The 21100-nt window shown below is 37.7% G+C and overlaps 1 protein-coding gene and 1 long non-coding RNA gene across 19 annotated transcripts in view; one reads left to right on the top strand and one right to left on the bottom strand.

Moving 5' to 3' along the window:
* The window catches only part of KDM4C (lysine demethylase 4C), a 411111-nt gene that overhangs the window by 26859 nt on the left and 363152 nt on the right, over window positions 1-21100 (bottom strand). For 7 of the 9 annotated variants that reach the window (XR_012037931.1, XM_072841282.1, XM_072841280.1 and 4 more), the window contains 2 exons: window positions 15192-15242; window positions 13294-13464 (listed from right to left, as the gene is read on the bottom strand). Coding sequence is in view for 8 of the 9 variants with exons in the window: in XM_072841282.1 (XP_072697383.1) it covers window positions 13294-13464; window positions 15192-15242 (222 nt within the window). In the remaining variant the exon portion in view is untranslated. Of the gene's footprint in view, window positions 1-2117; window positions 2316-13293; window positions 13465-15191; window positions 15243-21100 lie in introns of those variants that run through there. The other 2 variants (XM_072841283.1, XM_072841281.1) reach the window with 2 other exon arrangements.
* Window positions 13363-21100, top strand: part of LOC140641438 (uncharacterized) — a 51105-nt gene continuing 43367 nt past the window's right edge. For 4 of the 10 annotated variants that reach the window (XR_012037943.1, XR_012037942.1, XR_012037941.1 and 1 more), the window contains exons 1-2: window positions 13365-13518; window positions 17019-17068. This is a non-coding gene — a long non-coding RNA (uncharacterized lncRNA). Of the gene's footprint in view, window positions 13519-14473; window positions 14552-14658; window positions 14777-17018; window positions 17069-21100 lie in introns of all 10 variants that reach the window. The other 6 variants (XR_012037938.1, XR_012037936.1, XR_012037945.1 and 3 more) reach the window with 4 other exon arrangements.

Here is a 21100-nt window from a genome sequence, read left to right as displayed (position 1 = left end):
TTACTAGTAGTGAAATAAATTTTAAAATTAAGTATTAAATTTCATACACAAATCACTTTAAAAATTCCTCGCCCAGGAAGGGAACAAAATATCTAGTAAGAAGAGGAAGCAAAGTTATAAAGATTACTATTAGCAGCTTGGTAAAAGGCTGTTTGAATGATGAGATAATCTCCACAGGATATGTCTTATCTCATTACAGAATCTCACTGTCAATGGTGCTCACGTTTACATTCTCTCAACAGCTCTCTTATAGTCACTATTTCAACAGGGTGCAGATATTGGCTGTGTAGAATGCAACCACCACAGCCGGACTTGTTTTGTGCTAGTCATTACCTTTACGGTATAAATGAAGTAAACTTTAGAAGATTAAATCATATCTTTTACTCCCCCCAAAAGGAGGTATCACAAAATGAATCATTAGGTCAGATTATTCTTAATTAAAGGCTAAAAAGGGTAAATAAAAGGCATGTTTTAAAAACAGTAGCCTATAAATATATTATAACTATACTACTAGAAATATGCATAATAACAACCCTCTTCCCTTTTAACTGAGTTGTTAGCCATCAATCTGCAGAAGGCATCTTTTTCAGGCACCGATCACATCAGCATTAATTACTGTTGGAAAACCCTGCTTGCATCTGAAAAGCCATGTATAAAACATTATATAACACATTGTGCTATTATAACATTTATGTTTAATGGTACTGGATAAAACATCTAAACCATAGGAAACTTGCAAACATAACATCCTCTAACCTACAGAAGCCAAGAAATCAGATGGTACAAGGCAGCTGATCTGCAGAAACACATGCAACCAACAAATATTATAGCAGGTCACAGCTTCCAAGTTTTCCATTCACTTCTCAGTGGAGAACATTCTCTGAGGAAAAGATTAGAAACTGAAGGAAAAACACACTCTATTCTCTCTCCTTACATCATTTTTCCTCTCCCTAAAGTATCAGTATAAACATGATCTAAAATATAAGGGTAAACCCACATACTCTAACCTCAAAATATCATTTGCTTAGTAAAACGAGGCAAGATTTATTACTTATTCTCTCTCACCCATGAAAATCAGCTAACCTCTTTCAACTAAGGTGTGAAAAGGAAATAATAAATTGAGAGCAGTGTCAGTTCATCAATAAATAGATAGCATTGACTTCTGGATAAGTACTGACTTATTGTCAAATAATAATCTAAGTTTACTCTATTACTAAAATAATTTAAACCCCATGGTCATATAGGAACATAAACTCTGTTGATATATGAGCTCAATATCTTCTGGGATGTGATACCAATTTATGTGCTATATCCCAGTGTGTTAGCACCTGCGGTTGGCTAAAGGTGAAAGATAACGTAAAGGGGCTTGTAAATAGGAATCCCCCAGTTGACTATTTGCCTCAGGAAGCTCTCAGTGTTAGCTGTACATTTCAGAAAATGTATGCAGAACGTTGTGCTTACCACTGTGTTATAGGAAGGGTCGGTTCCAGAAAATTTAAGGCATTTATAAAGCATGCATGATCATACCATATGTAGGGTCAGTATCAAGGTTTGAGATCAAAATGGAAGTTAGAGCAAGGAAAAATTTTTAAAGTTTGAAACCTTGCATCATAAACAGCTAGTGTGCCATTTTTATTTAAGGAGGAATAGAAGGTCAATAATGAATGGTGACATTCTGATACTATGATGTGAAGCAACAGTGACAACTGGCCACATATTTATTAAAAGAAATGAAGAATTTTCATTATGTGTTTATATTTTCTATTAAATGGAAGTCAATTCAGCCCTACTCTAAGATTTAGAAATGATGTCACTGATATTCACAGTTTGGAGCTGAATATTCATGGGGCAGGCAGCCTGTTAGGACCACTAGAGACATTTCCCAATAGTCCTGCTCTCTGGTAGACACAGGTAACAGCAGCTGCATTAATGCCATGGTTCTCTTAGCCCTTTTTCACAGAACATAAAATTTACTTCATCTGAACCAGTGGTTTCAAATTTTTTCAGGGCTAGAGACTTCTTTCTTCAAAGAAATCATATATGGAAGCCCAAACACTAAAGGCTTGGGTTTTTTTTTTTTTTTAAAGATTTTATTTATTATTTATTCATGATAGAGAGAGAGAGAGACAGGCAGAAGGAGAAGCAGGCTCCATGCAGGGAGCCCGACGCGGGACTCGATCCTGGGACTCCAGGATTGCGCCCTGGGCTGAAGGCAGGCGCTAAACCGCTGCGCCACCCAGGGATCCCCAGGCTTGGGTTTTTGCAGGGACTACTGCTGGAGTACAGCTCTCCTCTAAGGACTGAATAATCTTTACCTGGAAAGGACATGAAAGTTACAACATAAAAGTTGACTCAAATTTAAAAACCATTCTTTTTTTTTTTTAAGATTTTTTATTTATTTTTCATAGAGATGCAGAGAGAGAGAGAGAGACAGGCAGAGACACAGGCAGAGGGAGAAGCAGACTCCACGCAGAGAGCCCGACTCGGGACTCGATCCAGGGTCTCCAGGATCACGCCCTGGGCTGCAGGCGGTGCTAAACCGTTGCGCCACCGGGGCTGCCCTTAAAAACAATTCTTAACATTGACTATGGATTTTAAAATAACACACTAATTGTCTAAGGTATGACTTGGAATAATAAACTTAGTACTTGAATACGTATTGGCTATTAATATTATTTGGTCCTTAATTCAACAACTATTTATTATCTTACTATAAACCAGGTCCTGTACTGAGAATAAAGTAATTCAAACAGACATAATCCTTGTTTTTAAAACTCAAAGCCTAATGAATGTCATATATCAAACTTGGATAAGTACTATGACAAACGAGTTCAAGTTAAAATGGAAAACTTGGAGTTTAATTTCTTCTTTAAGTAAGCATTTCATTAATTTCCATTACATTGCTAACAAAAATTTTTTCTTCTTCCCTTCCTTCTTTCTTTGGAAAAATAAAATATGCCCTGTTTTGAAACACTGATCTAAAATATATCAAGTATTGTTTAGATCTAAGCACAGTCATATTTAAAATCTCATCATGGAAGGAACCACTGTTTGATATTTTATGCTCTCTCTAAAATATAAAAATTATGTTGAAATTAAATTTTTAAAGTCGTATATAATACGCATGTCCAAAATATTCTTGATATTAAGTAGATCTGGTCATATGGCATTCTAGAAGTTCAGAACATTAAAAGAAACAGCTGGTATGGGTTTTTCCCTTCTGTAGCACAATTTTGAGAAAGTTAAGGCAAGAAGCAGAAAGGAACTACATTTCTGAGCACCTACTATGTGTAAGGTGCTGCACCATAATGATTATAGACTTTCTCTCATTTAATCCTTACAGGAATTCATTAAGTTAGGTTGCATGGTTGTTCCCAGAACTTGGGAGTTTACAGAACTTGAATTCTGACCTCACACCACACACAAAAATGAACTCAGAACGGATCATAGTTCTAAATGTAAAACCTAAAACTATAAAATTTCTAGAAGAGAATCTAAGAGAAAAATCTTTGTGACCTTATATTAGCCATAGATTTCTTAATACAGGACACCAAAAACATCATCTGTAAAGAACAAACTGATGATAAACTGGGTTTTATCAAAATTTAAAACTTTTGCTCTGCAGACACTATTAAGAAAGTAAAGGCAAGACACAAACTGGAAGAATTTTTTTGTAAATCACATCTGACAAAAGATTCATATGTAGAATATAAAAAAACACCTTACAATGTAATAAAAAAAGTGAAATATTTGAATAGGCCTTTCAAAAAAGATGATGTCTGAATGCCAAATAAGCACTTAAAAAGATGCTCAAAATCATTAGTCACTAAGGAAATAAAAACTAAAATCACATTGAGATCCTACTACATACCCACTGGAATAGTTCTATCCAAAGACCGAGAATACCAAGTGTAGGTGAGGATTTAGAGAAACTATAACTTCAGATATTGCTGGTGGGACTACAAAGTGGTACAGCCACTTTGGAAAAGTTTGGCAGGTTCTTATAAAGCTAAACATATACTCATCATACAACTCAATAATCTTACCTCTAAATATTTATCCCAGAGAAATGAAAACACACATCTATACAAAGGCTTGAAAACAAATATTTATAGCAATATTATTCATAATAGCTTCAAACTAGAAGTAATCCAATGTCCATCAACCAGCAAATGCATAAACAAAAAGTTATATTCATAAAATGAAATTTAGGCCAGGTGAAAAAAAAATGTAAAATATCTAACAAAGAACTTGTGTCTAAGATATAAAAGACCTCTTAAAAGTTAGTAACCCAGCTCATCTCTCTCCTCCCCTGTGTAACTTCCTCAACACTCTAGCCCATCATGATTGCTTCCATCTCAGAACTTAACAATAACTTTACTGGGTATTTTTCTTTTAAAATCTTTCAGATCAGCTCCTGGTTGGAGGGAGGAGATGTAAGGGGCATCAGTGATGAACAAATTAACACAAATGGGCTAGAATGGGATGGGGCATGAATTCCCAAAGCTGAAGTGGCCTCACTAATAAGAGGTAAGGCCTCTTTATCAACCTGGTCTCTGCCACTGTACTGTCTGCATGGCCACCTGACTTGAAAATTGAGGAGGTTCCCAGAATCCCATAGTATGAAATGTTTCTGGGAACAACTTTTTTCTCAGTATTTCAGACCCACTTGGGTATTTTATTTTGCCTCCAGAATACCCAGGACTACTCCTACACCTAGCACCTAGGTTGATACATCTTTGAATTCCCCATGGTGCCTAGCACAGTGCTGAACAAGTAAGTCAAAAAGAATGAATGATATAATTGGATATTCCCAAACACAGGGTGGATTTGATTCATAGTGCCGGACACTCTTGGGCTTAAGGTCTGAGCTGAGAAGAGATGGGGAAGTCCTGGAAATTAATAACATTGCCCTCAAGTTCAAGGTAGTTATTTTGACTTTGTTAGACTGAAGATGAGATGTTCTATACCTTGAGCCCCTTTAGAAAGAAAAGGATGGGAAGGAAATACCAGGAATCTGTCTCCTGGGAATAAGTTCCCAAACCAATCACCTTGAGATAATTACCAAAAGAGAAATAAGAGAAACACTGTCAAGTGAAAGAAGTATATATTTGAAGGAAAATGTAACTGACATTGTGCCTTCAGGGCAACTAGTTAATCTCCTACATGAAATATCAGGGTGATAACACACTTTTTTCTTCAGAGGATCACCAGTGCTAAATGGAAGCTGTCAATATGATGGCTGCAGAACTGTAGTCAATGAGATACATACAATTTATAAAAGAGAAAGGGAGTCCAACTCAAACAAGGGCTTCAACGTTCCATTGGTGTGCCCAGGCTCTCATACAAAAAGCCACATGAGAATTACACAAGTGAAAAAAATAGCAGGGCCTGTTAAGTACGTACCCCCACTAAGGTGAGACCGTTTATTTAGACAGTTCACTTGGAGTCCATTTAGAGAGCTAATCAACAGATGAAAGCTGTCTTTAATTAGGAGCCCCTGCCCAGCAACTGTGGGTTTAGTCTTCAAAAGTACAGCCACACTCGATTCCTCAGAATGGCCTTGAAGTTCTTTGATTATTTTTTCTAAACTCCTAGCCAATACAGTAATATTCCCCCTCAGTTGGGTAGATTCTATTTACTTACCTATCAGTTAAATTGTGTTTGTTTGTTTGTTTGTTTGTTTGTTTATTTATTTATTTATTTATTTATTTTAAATTGTGTTTAAATACAAGCTCTCCATTACAAACCATTTTTATAAAGGTGTAGTAGTTTATTTGTAAATATTGAACTGTTTTATGTGTTGTTTTTTGGAGATGTTTGAAATACCTAGGAGAATATGAACTACTAAGCTAATGCCTGATTAATTAGTTGTGGACATTAAGTGCTTACAAAAATCACAACATTTGTAAGAGTCATTTATATTGAATCTATAATCATGTTAAAATGGCCAAGAAAAGGGGTCCCTGGGTAGCTCAGTCAGTTGAGTATCTGCCTTCGGTTCAGGTAATGCTTTCTGGGTCCTGGGATCAAGCCCTCATTGGGCTCTCTGCTCAGCAAAGAGTCTGCTTTTCCCTCTCTCTATGTGATCTCTCTTGCTCTCTCTCAAATAAATAAATAAAATCTTTAATTAAAAAAAAGATGTCCAAGGAAATTTGATTACTTAAATTTAAAATGGTTAGGATTTTACCTGTCAAATGTATGTATTATATAAATAATACAAGGGAACAAGTGAGTTTGCATTTATTTTTTATGCAAAAATTACTAAATTTATAAGTTAGTTTGTCAGTTGAATTTGAAGACTTTGAAAAATAAACTTTATTTATTTGTTTATTTATTTATTTATTGAAAAGTAAACTTTAAATCAAACAGATTAAAATCCAATTAATAACATATTCTTTTACAACATTTATTAAAGGCTTCCTGAAGGAGTAAAAGTTAATGGAAATTTGGCAAAGCTTTCACCTCATACTCTCAGCAACTTGGTTCCAGAAAGAGAACTAAGGGTACCATTCCTGAACAGTTAAATGCCATGTGGACCATATCTGCAGGAATCCCAAACCAACCAAAGTTCTCAGAGATGTCGCTGGCAAATTTCCTCTATCTAGAAGAACCAAAGACTGTCAAAGGAAGAGAGAGGTAAGGGGCATCAATCTGGAGCAAACATAACCTAGATGGTCTGAGATGGGGCAAGATTTCCACCTGACTCAAAAATCCAGAGAACCTTAAAATCTAGGAGCCAATATGAATTTGAAAATGCTTCCCAGGATCCATAGCATAAAATGTTTCTGGGAACTAAAAAGTTTAACAAACTCCTTCAAATATTCTCTTCTGCCTCTAGAACATTCAGGTCACCCTTACACCTACTTTTTCCAAGTGGCGCCTGTGGGATGCTGATTACTGACAGCTCCCACACCAGGCCTATCCAAGGAGGTCCAAGGGGCTCTACCACAGGTATGCTATGTCACAGAGCAGACATCCTAGAAAGGTGCCCCAAGGCATGGAAGCACTAAGCAATGGGATGCAGGAGGACAACCTGCATTCTGGACCTAACTACATCACCACCTAGTTTGGGAAGTGTGGACATAGCTTTTTCAAAGGTTTTTTTTTGGTTTTGTTTTGTTTTGTTTTGTTTTGTGACCTGGCAAGTATCACATCTGTGAAATGAACCTGAACTTACTTTGGAACTTCAGGGTTTGTTATAAAAAGCCACTGAAACAACACTTTAAACACCCAGAAAAATACAAGCATAAATGTAGAGAATTAGGTTATTATAAAGTCTGAAGATGCTAAGACTGCTTTACAGCAATGGAAATGGTAAGCTGACTCAGTGAAATATCACATGTACGAGCACTCATTTAACTAATGAGTAGGAAGAGAATTCTATTCCTCCTAACATCCTTTCTAACTGAATTTCACCAAGACCAGAAAAAGACAGCATAAACTAAATGGGAAGGAAAAAGGAAAACGAAAAATGTTCTACAGATTTAAGTTAATATCCTACAAAATTTGGTTTTGTGCCAACTGTGTCAGGTTTTTTCAGTAATTCCAGAAAGTAAAAACTATTATTCCTTTTTTAGTGGGAAAAACTGAGGTTTGAAAGTTGAAGCAATTTGCCTTAATAGGCAAATTGAGAAAAAAAAAATGAGTTCTAAGAACTTGAGTTTGCATGGCACCCCCCACAAAAACGAAAGGCCAGACAATCCATCCCTAGAATCCTGAAGAGTATAGTTCTTGTGCTTATTTCACATTTCAACAGAGGCTGAAAAATGTAGCAAGTCCTCATGGAAATTTCAGTGATGGACTCTCGCTGTCAAATTTCTAAATGGTCCTGTTTCTCTTCTCACACCCAGTGGTGAATGTTAAGTGCTCGTCCTAAAGCTATCTAGATCTTGCCACACCACCCTCCTCCCTCGAAATGAGCTCAGACGAAAGGAAGCAGCCATCACTCTAATGACAACCTGGGCATGTTAGAAGAAACCCAGGTTTTAGGAGCAGCTAAAAGGAGGTCCTGGAATCACTGTACTCATTGTGTTCTCTCAAATGGGTAACTTTCACTCCCATCAAAATAGGAGGAGACAAAAAAATTCATCAGGAAGTGTGTCACAATTTCAGACTGACAGATGGAGGTATGTAGCAATACATCTTTTATTACTTCCCTTGACAGCTACAGATTGCATACTGAGTTTAACTGGGCTGATACACATATTCTGCAGGTGTATTGTTGAGAAGAAAAATTTTGGACATTTTTCTAGATATCACAGAGATAAAGTGCCTAGGTAGGGAAAGAAATTTCCTAGTAGTCCAAAGAATGCTTCTCCCTACTGTTCCAAATACTCTCTAGTTACATAATCCTAGCACAGGCATTTTGATGCCTAGCAAGTTTATTTTCAAAAATGGCCAGCCTGCATTGGAGGTTTCTCTTCTGTTGTGTTTATCAATGATTCCACAACAGAGGGACTTTCTTTACTAAAGCCTCAGGCCACATAAGGGACTACATTCATGTCATGCAATAAATAAATAGCTTGGGATGATTAAACTTCATTTTCTCAATTTGATTTTCAAAGTTAAAAAGCTGAAATTGTGCTGTACCCTTACAGCTACTTTAGGTAGCAAGTACCCACAGCTTAGAGAAGCCAGTTCTTCAGTAGCCAGTAAGACTGATGTCGGACTGCATTTGATGAAAGAGCCTTTCCAGAGGCATTCACACCTGATAAGCACATTGTGTGGATTAGAGTTACAGACAAACAGAAGAAAAAATCATTTTGTACCCCAGTGTCAGATGCCACAGGTATATCAGCTAATTTCTCTGAGGAATGTGGAATGTATTTGGTATTTCCACCAAATAATTGTTCTGCCACCATCTGCAAGATGTGGAGACAGCAATGAACCAATTACATTTTTTCTTATCTCCTGATGAAACTCCCCAGTAAAACACCAGGCAGGATCCCTACCAGAAGACAGTTCTGGTGTAGACGGAGATCAAAAGTAGAGGTGGGATGACTGCGGCAACTAATGGCCTGAAAAATGGTGCTGTGGGTATATTTACATTATATCATATACAGGAATAAGTATAATTTATATGTATACTTCATTATATACTACATTATATTTTAAAACATATCAAGTTTCCCATCTCAAACTGGTCTAGTTGACATACTACACTACACGGGCACTTAATCATGCAGCTTTCATCAATTTCAGTGAGAAACACAGAACCCAACCAATCCTTGATAATCCTTTAAATTTTAAAAGTTTGCCTTATAAAATCTATGACTTGGCTATGTTGGAAGCCTAGATGATGACCAAGACAAAGTATATGGCTAATGCGGTGGATCTACAGAGTGCTACAAACCAACCAAAACAATGTGGCTACTTTATATAGAAGGAAACTACATTCTGCCATAAAATCAGAGCTTCTCCTGTGACAAGGTGACGAAGAATCTTTAGTCAAACATTATTCTGGGTGAGTCTGTGAAGGTGTTTTTAGATTGATTTAATATTTGAATTGATAGATTGAGTAAAGCAGACTACTCTCCCTAGTTTGGATGGGCCTCATCCAATCAATTAAGGGCTGAATCAAGGGACACCTGGGTGGCTCAGTGGTTGAATGCCTGCCTTTGGCCTGGGGCATAACCCTGGAGTCCTGGGATCCAGTCCCACATCAGGCTCTCTGCGTGGAGCCTGCTACTCTCTCTGCCTGTGTCTCTGCCTCTCTCTTTGTGTCTCTCATGAATAAATAAATAAAATCTTTAAAAAAAAGTTAAGGCTGAATCGAAAAGACCCCCCTACTCCCCAAATAGGAGGGAATTCCTCCTGTCTGACTGGCTTGGAGCTGGAACTTGGCTTTTCCTGCCTTCACACTTGAAATGAAACATCCACTCTCCATGGACCCCAGGCCTGCAGGCTCCAGGACTGAAACTACATCATCAGCTCTCCTGGTTCTTAGGCCTTTGGACTTGGGACTCAGAACACACCATCAGCTCTCCTGGGTCTCCAGCTTACCAGCTGCAGATCTTGGGCCCTTGCAGCCTCCATAATCACATAGGCCAATTCTTTATTTAAAAAAATCATATATCACTTATATGGGCAATTTAAGAAACAAAACAGATGAACACAAGGGAAGGGAAGGAAAAATAAAATAAGAAAATCGGAGACAAATCATAAGAGACTCTTAACTCTCAGAAACAAACTGAGGGCTGCTGGAGAGGGGAGGGGGATGGGGGGATGGAGTGATTTGGTGATGGACATTAAGGAGGGAATGTGATGTAATGAGCACTGGGTATTATATGCAACTGATGCATCACTAAATTCTACCCCTGAAACTAGTAATACACTATTTGTTAACTAAATTGAATTTAAATACAAAAATTTTTAAATATCATATATATACGACATATATACATACACACACAATCTTAATATATATACACTTTTAAGATGTATACATACACACTTTTAATATACTTATTATATCAAATATAAACACACAAACCCTACTGGTTCGAAAAGATCAGATGAAAGAAAGAAGACCTGTTCACAGATGATAATATTTCATTTTTGCCTGCAGAAATTATCATTCACACAAATTCAGGCACATGCATGTGCTCTCCCCACCTCCCTCCAAGGCTGTGACCACTCATGCACCACTTGCTGCTAAACCTCAAATCCTTATGAGATATGCCAAGTAATAGTTAATCAAGCTGTAAAGAATTTTGCTTCTTCATTCTTACTGACTTAAAAGCAAGGGCTTCTGAACAATCCTATGAATTTTAGGGCCTGTGTTCTTCTCACAACACCCACACACCCTCACATACTTAAAGTCATCTTTGTATGGGGTTCACAGAGAGAGGAAACAGAAGGTGTCAAAAGAGAGACTTTTTAGAATTGCAAAAAACTTCCAGGATCACAGACATTCTTTTCCAATATACAAGCTAAAGACATTTTAGGAAAGCTCACAACTGGCTGGGTATGTGGAGACTTGTGAAGTGAAAGGGAATTTAGGATTCATTAAACACTGTCATGGCTAAAGACCTATTTGCTCAGGCTGGGGACTCGTGTTCAGGAGTCTGCCATGCCATCCAACCCCACAACGCCCAGCAGTCTCCTCGACCCTGCCAGCTCACTGGTCACAGTTTGCACTAAAGGAGACTAATTCTGAAGTGAGCATGTACCTGCACAGGGCTGAAAGCCAAGGTCTTGGTGTCTTGCATTCTTGCCCTCACACATCCTTTCTCCTTTCTTCCCAGGGGTTAAGAACAGAGGCTCTGGAGCCAGATCCTGGGTTTGAATACTCTTTCTGACACTGATTAACTATATGTGACCTTGGGGAAACTATTTATCTCTTGATGCCTGTTTCCTCAGCAGCAAAATGTAAATTATAGCAGTGCTTACCATGTAGGGCTATGAGGATGAAATCAATTCAAACACAACATGTTCTTGATGCAGTCCTGGCCTGTGGGATGTGTCTGAGTCAACCCTTACTAATCCTATGGAGTCCATTCTTCTGGACCCAACAGGTAGTAACTTGATTTTGGTTCATTTATTGCATTTCTCACATGGTATAGAAAGCACCCATTTACAGCCCGCCACCCCCTAGACTGAGCAGGAATCACATGTTCTCATTATCTTTCCCAGCACCTAGTGTTGGCACACAGGAGGCACTCAGTAACTGTGGATTGAGTGCTTCAAGACATAACTAATTCTAACAAGGAGAGCTTGTTAATAGGCTGCTGATTATCAATGGCAATGGCACTGCAATAAAGGGAAGCTCCAGGTAGAATTCCGTGAAGAAACATAATTCATCCTTTTGTTGTATAATCAAGTCCTGGGATTTTTTATTTGTTTAAATTCATTTGCTTTAACATCTTTCAAATAAGGTCATTTTGTTTACATATTTGTGTCTCTTAATGGCACAGAGAGTAAGGATAACAAAGCTGACCGAATCAATCTTACTTTTGCCCCAGGAAAACAAAATTCTAGAAATATTTATGAGAAATCTCCTATGGTTACATTTAATTATCAATTGCACATAACACATAATTATTAAAGAGTCATTAAGAAATACCCTTCTAACAAAACATCAACAGACCCAGGATAAAACAGAGGTTACAACTACATCTTTTGAGGCCTGGCTCCCCCAAAATGACATTTCTTTTTACTACAAAAGGGATAAAAAGATGACTGCTGGACCAACCCTAGTCTCAGATATGATTTGAACTTGGTTTCAAAAAACCTTTTGTAGAAAGTGTTCTTCTTCTGAAATCTCCCATTAAAAAGCAAGCCCATGAGACACATTCCCAAGGTGTTAACTACGGGGACAAACACACATATGCACACACCTACGCATCCTATACTGAACCAGTTTTTTTTTTTAAAGGTTTTTATTTATTTATTCATAAGAGACACACAGAGAGAGAGAGGCAGAGACACGGGCAGAGAGAGAGAAGCAGGCTCCATGCAGGGAGCCCAATGTGGGACTCTATCCAGGGTCTCCAGGATTGTGCCCTGGGCCAAAGGCAGTGCTAAACCACTGAGCCACCCAGGCTGCCCTATCTATACCAGACAAGTTAAGAAGATCAGTAAAAGTCACAGCATTTTTCCCATGTAACTTTTTTTATTCCCATACAAAACATGCACAGATGTTTCTGTTGGATTACAGACGTCACTGTCAGGTCAGATTAATAAAAGCCATATTTTCCAGTTAAATAAGAAAAAGAAGTAATAAAGGAATTCAAATATGCTCATGTTCTGTAATAGAAAAGAATTGGTGAATTTGCATTTTATGTTTCCTGGCCACATACACTTTTCATTTAATTAAAAGAATTTGGGAAGAAGAGTCTAAGTTCTCATGACTACTATGTAGTATGAAGAGCTCTAAGAGCATCCTGGAAAACAGTACTTCTTTGCAGTGCCAAAAAGCACACTTGAATTGAATATTAAGTGAAGTGAGTTACTCCAAAAGCCAAAAGAAAGATTGCTGAGGGCAGCTCCGGTGGCGCAGCGGTTTGGCGCCGCCTGCAGGCCAGGGCGTGATCCTGGAGACCCGGGATCGAGTCCCACATCGGGCTCCTTGCATAGAGCCTGCTTCTCCCTCTGCCTGTGTCTCTGCCTCTGTGTGTGTGTGTGTCTATCATGAATAAATAAATAAAATATTTAAAAGAAAGAAAGAAAAGAAAGAAAAGAAAAGAAAAGAAAAGAGAAAAGAAAAGAAAAGAAAGACTGTTGAAAGGTTTAGCTAGTTTAGTTATACAAAAATAAACTGGGGAGCAGGAACCCCAGGAATTGACTCACCACTATATCCTCAGGGAATGTGTCTCTGCTGAAGGAGCCATCGTCAAACACGACCTCATAGAAGGTCTGCGATGTCACAGCAATCACTCTGCAGCTGTAATACCGGGTGTTCCGGTGCTTGGTGATGACTGTCTGCCCCACAGAGATACCCTTCTCGCCAGCCTTGGACTTCTAAAAGAAGGGGCACAGAAAAAGGAGAGAAAAGAAACAGGAGAAAGATAAAAGGTAGGGATGGAAAATAAAATATATATTTATTTAGAAAAAAAATTCATGTGGTCATGATATATATTTCTAATTTTTAAACTTTTTACTGGGGAATAATTTCAAACCTAAAAGTTACAAGTATATGAGTTGTACCTATGTATTCTTGACCTTTTACCTAGATTCACCTATTGTTATCATCAATATTTTTAACATTTTCCTATTTCCCCATTTTTGCATATTCTGTCTCTATTTTATATACATGTATATTTACATATATAAAAATTGTATGTGTGTCTGTTATATAAATATTAACAGTCCACCCAGAATCATCTAAGAGTAAGCTACATACATCACCGGCTTTTACTCCTAAATATGTCAGTTGTGTATTTTCTAAAAATAGGCATTTCCCTTCACATAACCATGGTACAGTTACTAACTTTCGTAAATCTAACATGGATATGATACTTAGATCAACCATGTATGTTCTAATTCTGTCAACTGAGGCAATAATGATCTTCATGGTTTCTCCAACTCTCCCCACCCCATCCCTGCTCTCAGGGGCAAATCCAGGAGGTACTGTACTTTGCTGCCACTTCTCTTTAGCCCCTTCTAATCTGGAACATTTCTACACCCATTCTTTGTCTTTTTATGATCATAAGTGATACTCCTGAAGAATACAATTCTCCCTCTCCCTCCTTTTTAATACAGCATTTGCCTGATGTTTCCTCATGATTAGATTCAAGCTATACATTCCTGGATAGAACACCACACAGATAATGTTGTATTCTTAGGATATCACATCTGGAGGTCCATGATGTCTGTCTGCCTCTCAATGGTGATGTTAATTTTGATCCTAAACAAACTGTAGTTCAATTTCTCCACATTATAATCCCCCTTTTTCCCTTACAACTAATAAGCAATTTGTGAGAGAGCCTTTAATACCATGCAAATATCCTGTTCCTACATATCTGCTTAGGTTTAGCATCCACTGACGAGTCGTGCCTGATCCAATCTTTCCTGTGACGGTGGTGATATACTGATTTCAGCTGCTCTGGTAATTCTTCCACATTTACTAGCTGGCACTTGGCACCTGTCAAACAGGAGTCTCCTACTCTCCACACATATCATTTGTTTGATTTTAAGTTTTTTTTTTCTTTTTAGTAATTTCGACTTCCAACATGGTGCTTGAACTCACAACCCCAAGATCAAGAGTGGTGTGTTCTTCTGATTAAGCCAGCCAGACACCTGTGATGTAAAAATCATTAATAGCTAGGCCACAGTATGTTATAGTTGCTGAAATAATTACCTAGTTGCCTGTTTCATTTCTCTACCCAACCTCCTTAAATACATCTAACCTTTTAAAGTAAGAACACAATTCAAATATCATAATGAAAATGAGTAAAAAGCATAGTCTGCAGGTATCTAACTCCAACATTTGGTCCACAACCACTTAAGACTGTACAGGTCACAGCTGACCATGTGTGACCATACACAGTGGCCATGAGTGACAATGGCTGTGCTTTCTGCAGACATTCCTCTTTGTCAAACTGACTTAAAAACACTCCTGTTTAAGACTGCAAGTGCTATATTTTACTATGGTATTATTAGTTCCTTTGTGCATATTTTATTAAAATTGGAATTAACCCTCAAAGGAAAAAATGGTTTGGATTTTAATTCTAAGCTCTGCTACTTACTAGCTGCGTGATCTTGTGATCTTGAACCTTTATCAGCCTCAGTTTGTTCATCTGTAGAAGGGATAATACTTACATTAAAGGTTTCCTATAAAAACAGGGTAAAGTACATAAACTACCTAGATTTATGGGCAATTGGTTCTTAACAATTGTTAACTGGTTTCATGTTTATAAGTGGAGAACATACCTACCTAAGGCCCTAGCCCCAGGTTAATACGCCACTCTTCTCTGCCATCTGCAGTAATTGGCGTATATGACTGCAGCACCCTGATTTCACATAACAAGGCTGAATCCAGCCCCAAACCATCACTGTCCTGCTCTTTACCTCCTTTGCTTCTGATTCTAACTCTTGCCAAACATGGGCACAAAGCTATGGTCCTCAGGAAGGAAGGCACAAGGAGGCCTCCTCCCCCACCTTCAATCCTCCCACAGACTTTGTTTGCAACTCTCTTAAAGCCCTGCCCAAATGACACTTTCACTGACTGTTCCTCCTACAACAGGACAAAACCCATGCATCGGTGCCACGCCTACAAGTCTTTTCTTCACGGTACCCAGAACAGCACGTACAACACTGTGGCTGCAGGATGAAAAATGAATGAATGAATGATTGAAAGAACACATAATTTTTAAAAATGAATGAACAAACTGTGAGGATGGGTACAGACACATTTTCAAAATGGGAGAGGACTAATTCTAATCATTCATAGCCCAGAAAGGGGAAAAGAAAAAAAAAGGGAGCGAAGGTTTAGGAAGATGTTCATCTTTCTTGGGGGTGGGTAGGCATATATGTGGGTAGGGAAGGAATAAAGAAGGTTTACGGTAAAATACGCAGGGTCTGGAAAGAAGTCGTCAGCCAGGGGAAGAGAAAAGTGATACAAATTTGACAGAAGAAAGGTTGACTCTAGACTACAACGACCTTTTTCATATTAAGGACCTAAAATTTATGCAAACTGGCTATTTGGAAAGATGGTCAGCACACAAAGTAAATACCTTCATCTAAAAAAACTTTCCATGAGCATCAGGCATGACCATTTCATGGGGAGTACTAAGGAAAAGAGATTTTGTCCATAGTGCTATTTTGATAGGATTTCTGATTATTTTTGCAGGGAAAATTTATTTATTGATAAGCATGCCCTTAACTGATTATACATTCTCAAAAACATTTCCTGTCAGAAAAGCCTAAGAATCTATTGATGTTAACATTGTCATTTCTGATCAAAGAAGACAAACATGATGCAAAAGCCTCCATCAAATTATAGAAATGTCTATGGTATTTTGAAGATTAGTACACAGGCTAAGGCTGTAAAAGTTAAATTTCCTTCAACATGCATTAAACAGAAATGAACAAAAATAAATAAATAAACAGAAATGAACAAACAGTGGTTTAAGGGAAAAAAAGCACACTTTCTTTTAAATAAAGCTAGAGTCAGTTTGAAATGCTGAGGATGGGAGAAAATGTTAAGAAAATGTTACAGACATTTCACAAAAGCATCAGAGTTCTTGGACACAATTATACATGTAGAGTTACCAACATACGTCCATATACCTGTGTTAATTAAATTCTCCCAATAACTCTGTGAGATAGTTATTTTCATTAAATAGATGAAGTAGCTGTGGTACACAGTCAAGGGCCTTTTCCAAGAACTCAGAGATGATGAGAAGCTAACATGAGGCCAAGAGGCAGGCGCTCTCCTATCTCGAGTGCCTTTGTATCATCAATGAGGAGAATAAATCTGGACAGAAATCAGAGGAGAAATAAAACCTACCAGGAAATGGATCTAATGGAATTCAAGAACTTGCCTAAAGAGGTTACATTTTCTATCTTTTCAGGCTTATTGAGCACGTTCTCTGTTCCACATACCCATTGAGATACTTCTCAGGTAAGAAAGCATTCATTCTCCTTGGTCTACTCAGAGTTCAATTAGCAAATTGGATTTGAAACCTATCTGGAGATGAAAAATGTAGGATGTATAATTGCAACATGCAGTCCATTTTTCTGTACGTACACACGACACATATACGTACACTGTGGTAAATTGCAAAAATGCCCATAAATCTTCACTCCTTCCTGTTTTCACATCTATTCAATGACCTTGCAGCTCCTCCTATCAAGGGCTGGACGCTATTTCCTTGCCCTTCAAATCTGGGCTTACCTCATGCCTTAGCCTACCTAGGCCGAAAGAATGTAACAAAAGTATGCCAATTCAATGCCTTTGCTCAAGAGGCACACTTTTGCTGTTTCTTTCTAGGGGCTCTAGACTCTGTCATGTGAGTAAACTCAAGTTATCCTACTGGTAGGTAAAAGATCACATGGACCAGAGCTGAGGCCTTAGACATGAAACCTGACAGGAAAAGGTAAGCTGTTCTGCAGCTGACCATACATGAATAAGGCAATTGTCCTGGAATAGGAGAACTACCCAGCTGAGCCCAGCCCAAATCTATGACCTACAGAATCACAAGCTAAAGAACTGTCATTGTTTTAACATTGTTTTAATCATTTGTGATGGTTTATCACACACACAACCAAGAAAAAAGAATACTAAGAAAAAATATACCAAACCACTAGCATATGTGACTCCAGGTAATGGAATTTTATTTGCTTCTTTCATGTACTTCTCTGTACTTTCTATTATATATTTCTTTAATTATTATTGAAACACTAAATATAATAAAATCGAAGAGTCCTTGCAAGTTTCTAAATTATTTTAATAACAACCAATCCACAGTCAGGTCTACTTAACCAATATGCTCAAAAAAAGAAGCCAAAATATTAAGAAAGACAACATTCATCATTTATCTTTCAGTTAAACAAGATAAAAGAAGGACTTGAAATGAACACTTTGTAAAGTGGAATGATAACACAGATTTAGCTATAAAATTTCATCTGACTTAACTTGTATTTCTTATATTTAGGTCAGGCATGAGATAACAAAAAAGGTGCCTTTATTTTGTACTTAACTATCATTGATTCCTAAGACATGTTGTTTCAGAAAAATGGATAAATTTTCTCAGGTTTGGGGTTCTATTTAAAAAAACAAGAACAACAACAAAACAAAAACAAAACCCTTCAACAAATCTTTCTGGGACTCTTTGCTATACTCGCATCCCATCACCCCTAAGGGGCACACAAATAATAGGATCCAATTGTTTAAATGTACAAGAGTTTTCTTCCCACTATGTTGCTGTCAGGTTTGGGCTTAGAAAAGAAATAAGTCCTAATTACATAGCGCTCTAACTTTCCCAAGATTCTACTGATGTGGAAATAAATGATCATACTTGAAGAAAAAAAAAAAAAGATGTCTAACTATGTTCCTAATACCTGGACTGGCTCATTAAAGGCATGCCAACATCAAATAGGTTAATTCCAAGAAATTTAAAGCCAGTGTTGACAAAACAGGATGAAAGAAATCATTGCTGCTTACCTGATGAGTATACTATGGCAGTAAATTCTAAGCCAAAGACCCAAGAACCAGCTAGCAAGTATTGCAAAGAGGAAAAGCAATGCAAGGATGGACACTGAGTGAAAAAAGTGGCACTTAAATAAGCAATAACTGAGTGCTCATTACAAGTAAGGCACCTTGTTAGGTGAAGAGTAAAATAAAAGAATAAGAAAGTCTCTTCTCTCAAATAGATTAAAGGCTGGTAGGAAAGAGAGACATAGCTGACCAAAATGCAGTCATCAAGAATGCCCAGATGAGCACAGGAAGGGACCCTTCAACAGGTTTCACTACAGGGAACATCTGAACCAGGTCTGAAGGACACATGAGGCTCCTGTACCCATCAGGGAGTCTGCTTGCAACAGTGTTTGGTGCTGTGAACCCCTACCCCTGGCTACCTTGTGAGCCTATGGGCATCTACTCAGAACAATGTTTTAAACAATGTTTTTAAATGTTTATACATTTAAATGTATAAAATAAAGCAACAGGGAACCCTGGGTGGTGCAGCGGTTTGGCGCCTGCCTTTGGCCCAGGGCGCGATCCTGGAGACCCGGGATCGAATCCCACGTCGGGCTCCCGGTGCATGGAGCCTGCTTCTCCCTCTGCCTGTGTCTCTGCCTCTCTCTCTCTCTCTCTCTCTGTGTGTGACTATCATAAATAAATTTTTAAAAAATTATATTTAAAAAAATTTTAAAAAAATAAAGCAATGAAGACTAAAAAAGAAATGAATTATATTGAAACAATACTGAAAAACAAATTTGTGGTGTAATATCTTTGCTTCTTTAATAATGTATTAAATACGAATGTCTAGTGGCAGGTCTAATACCAATTAATATTCTAGTTTCAAAGTTGTGAAGAACATAAGCAATATTTTGAGATCTCAATGGTAATGTGTTTTCTATTGTGGACAGAGTCACATAAACTGTTAATGCCACCACTGCCTCAAAACTGACAGAATTGTTTAAATAGTAGCTAGAGTTAGTAGAAAATAACTGTAAATCTTTCCTCATCCTCTAAAAGACAAATTTTTCTTGATACTAAAGTATAAAAAAGATTTTACCACCTGGAATATTTAAAGGCACAGCCGTCAACCTTCTAACAGCCTTATAAAAAATTACAACAATATTATTTATATAATGGTGCTTGTATACACTGAAGATAAAAGGACACAGCAAAATGAAACTGAATGAAGGCATCTCTGTGAAGGGTGAAGTTATGGAGGCACTATGAGTAATAATTCTGGGTGACCTAAAGTGACACAAGAACCTGACTTAAGTACTGAGGTTGGAGTGTGCACTGCATTATCAAATAGCACTTCTCCCCACTGGGTTGAGAGCAGGGAGCAGTTAGTTCACATAAGACCCTCTCAAGCAAAGGCAGAAGCAAGGAAAATCCGTCTACTGATTCTCTAATCAGACTCAGAAAAGGCTCAGCTGCATTTACATCTTGAAGAAGGGTCGCCTACCATCTGACCAGATGAATCATGGGCAGAGATAGTATCTTAGGGAAAATCCCTGACTGGGTTCTCTATCTACATAATAATGTTAATGAAGGGTGTAAATCTGAATAAAATAGTACATGCAGAGCCAGCAAAGCTGGAGAGTTGAAGAAATGAAGTAACTTATCCAATGAACAGGTCAAAAAGGACAGCATTTCTATTTATTTTCAGTAACTCCTTCACCTTCTCAACCTAATTATTTCTCCCTAATTCTATGATTTAATAACCCATGAGATATTATTATTGTATTTTTTAAGGTACCATTTTATAAAAATTCCTAGAGGGATCTGAGTAAATAAATAGACACTATTCTTCTTTTACCAAACTCATGCAGTAGAAGTCACTCATATAAATTTGCCTTGTAATAATGAAAGCTTTCTTTGTAAAATTACAAGATCTAGGTAAAAATCTTCTACCCAGAAGAACCTAAATACCTTGGGCTTCATGAAGAAATAATTGCTCTACAGCAGAAATGCGCATGCAGACTTATAAAAATGTCACAAGTATTTAATTTTCTACATGTCTGTTGGTTCACATGTATTTTTATTTCTTGTGGGTTTTAAAGTACAAACCTATAATACAGTGGGAAATGGTATTAAGCAGTTTCCCAGCAGATTTTTTTTTAAGATTTTATTTATTTATTCATTACAGACACACAGAGAGAAAGAGAGAGAGAGGCAGAGACACAGGCAGAGGGAGAAGCAGGCTCCATGCAGGTAGCCTGACGTGGGACTTGATCCCGGGTCTCCAGGATCAGGCCCTGGGCTGAAGGCGGCGCTAAACCGCTGAGCCATCCGGGCTGCCCTCCTAGCAGATTTAAGGTCTTATTCACTTTAATGTCTATAGAAGTATAATTAACAGGCTGCAGAAGATACTGAGAAAAAACTAATTCTTTCCCATCTGAGTCATTAGCTCACCTCAGAGGTCTTGTTTGGTAGGTAAGTGAAGAGGACTGGACAGGAGAACCATCTTTAGAT

This window comes from Canis lupus, chromosome 10 (assembly GCF_048164855.1).
Source record: "Canis lupus baileyi chromosome 10, mCanLup2.hap1, whole genome shotgun sequence".
NCBI lineage: Eukaryota > Metazoa > Chordata > Mammalia > Carnivora > Canidae > Canis > Canis lupus.
Note: the sequence above shows the minus strand (reverse complement) of the source record. Positions and strands in the feature narration are given on the sequence as shown.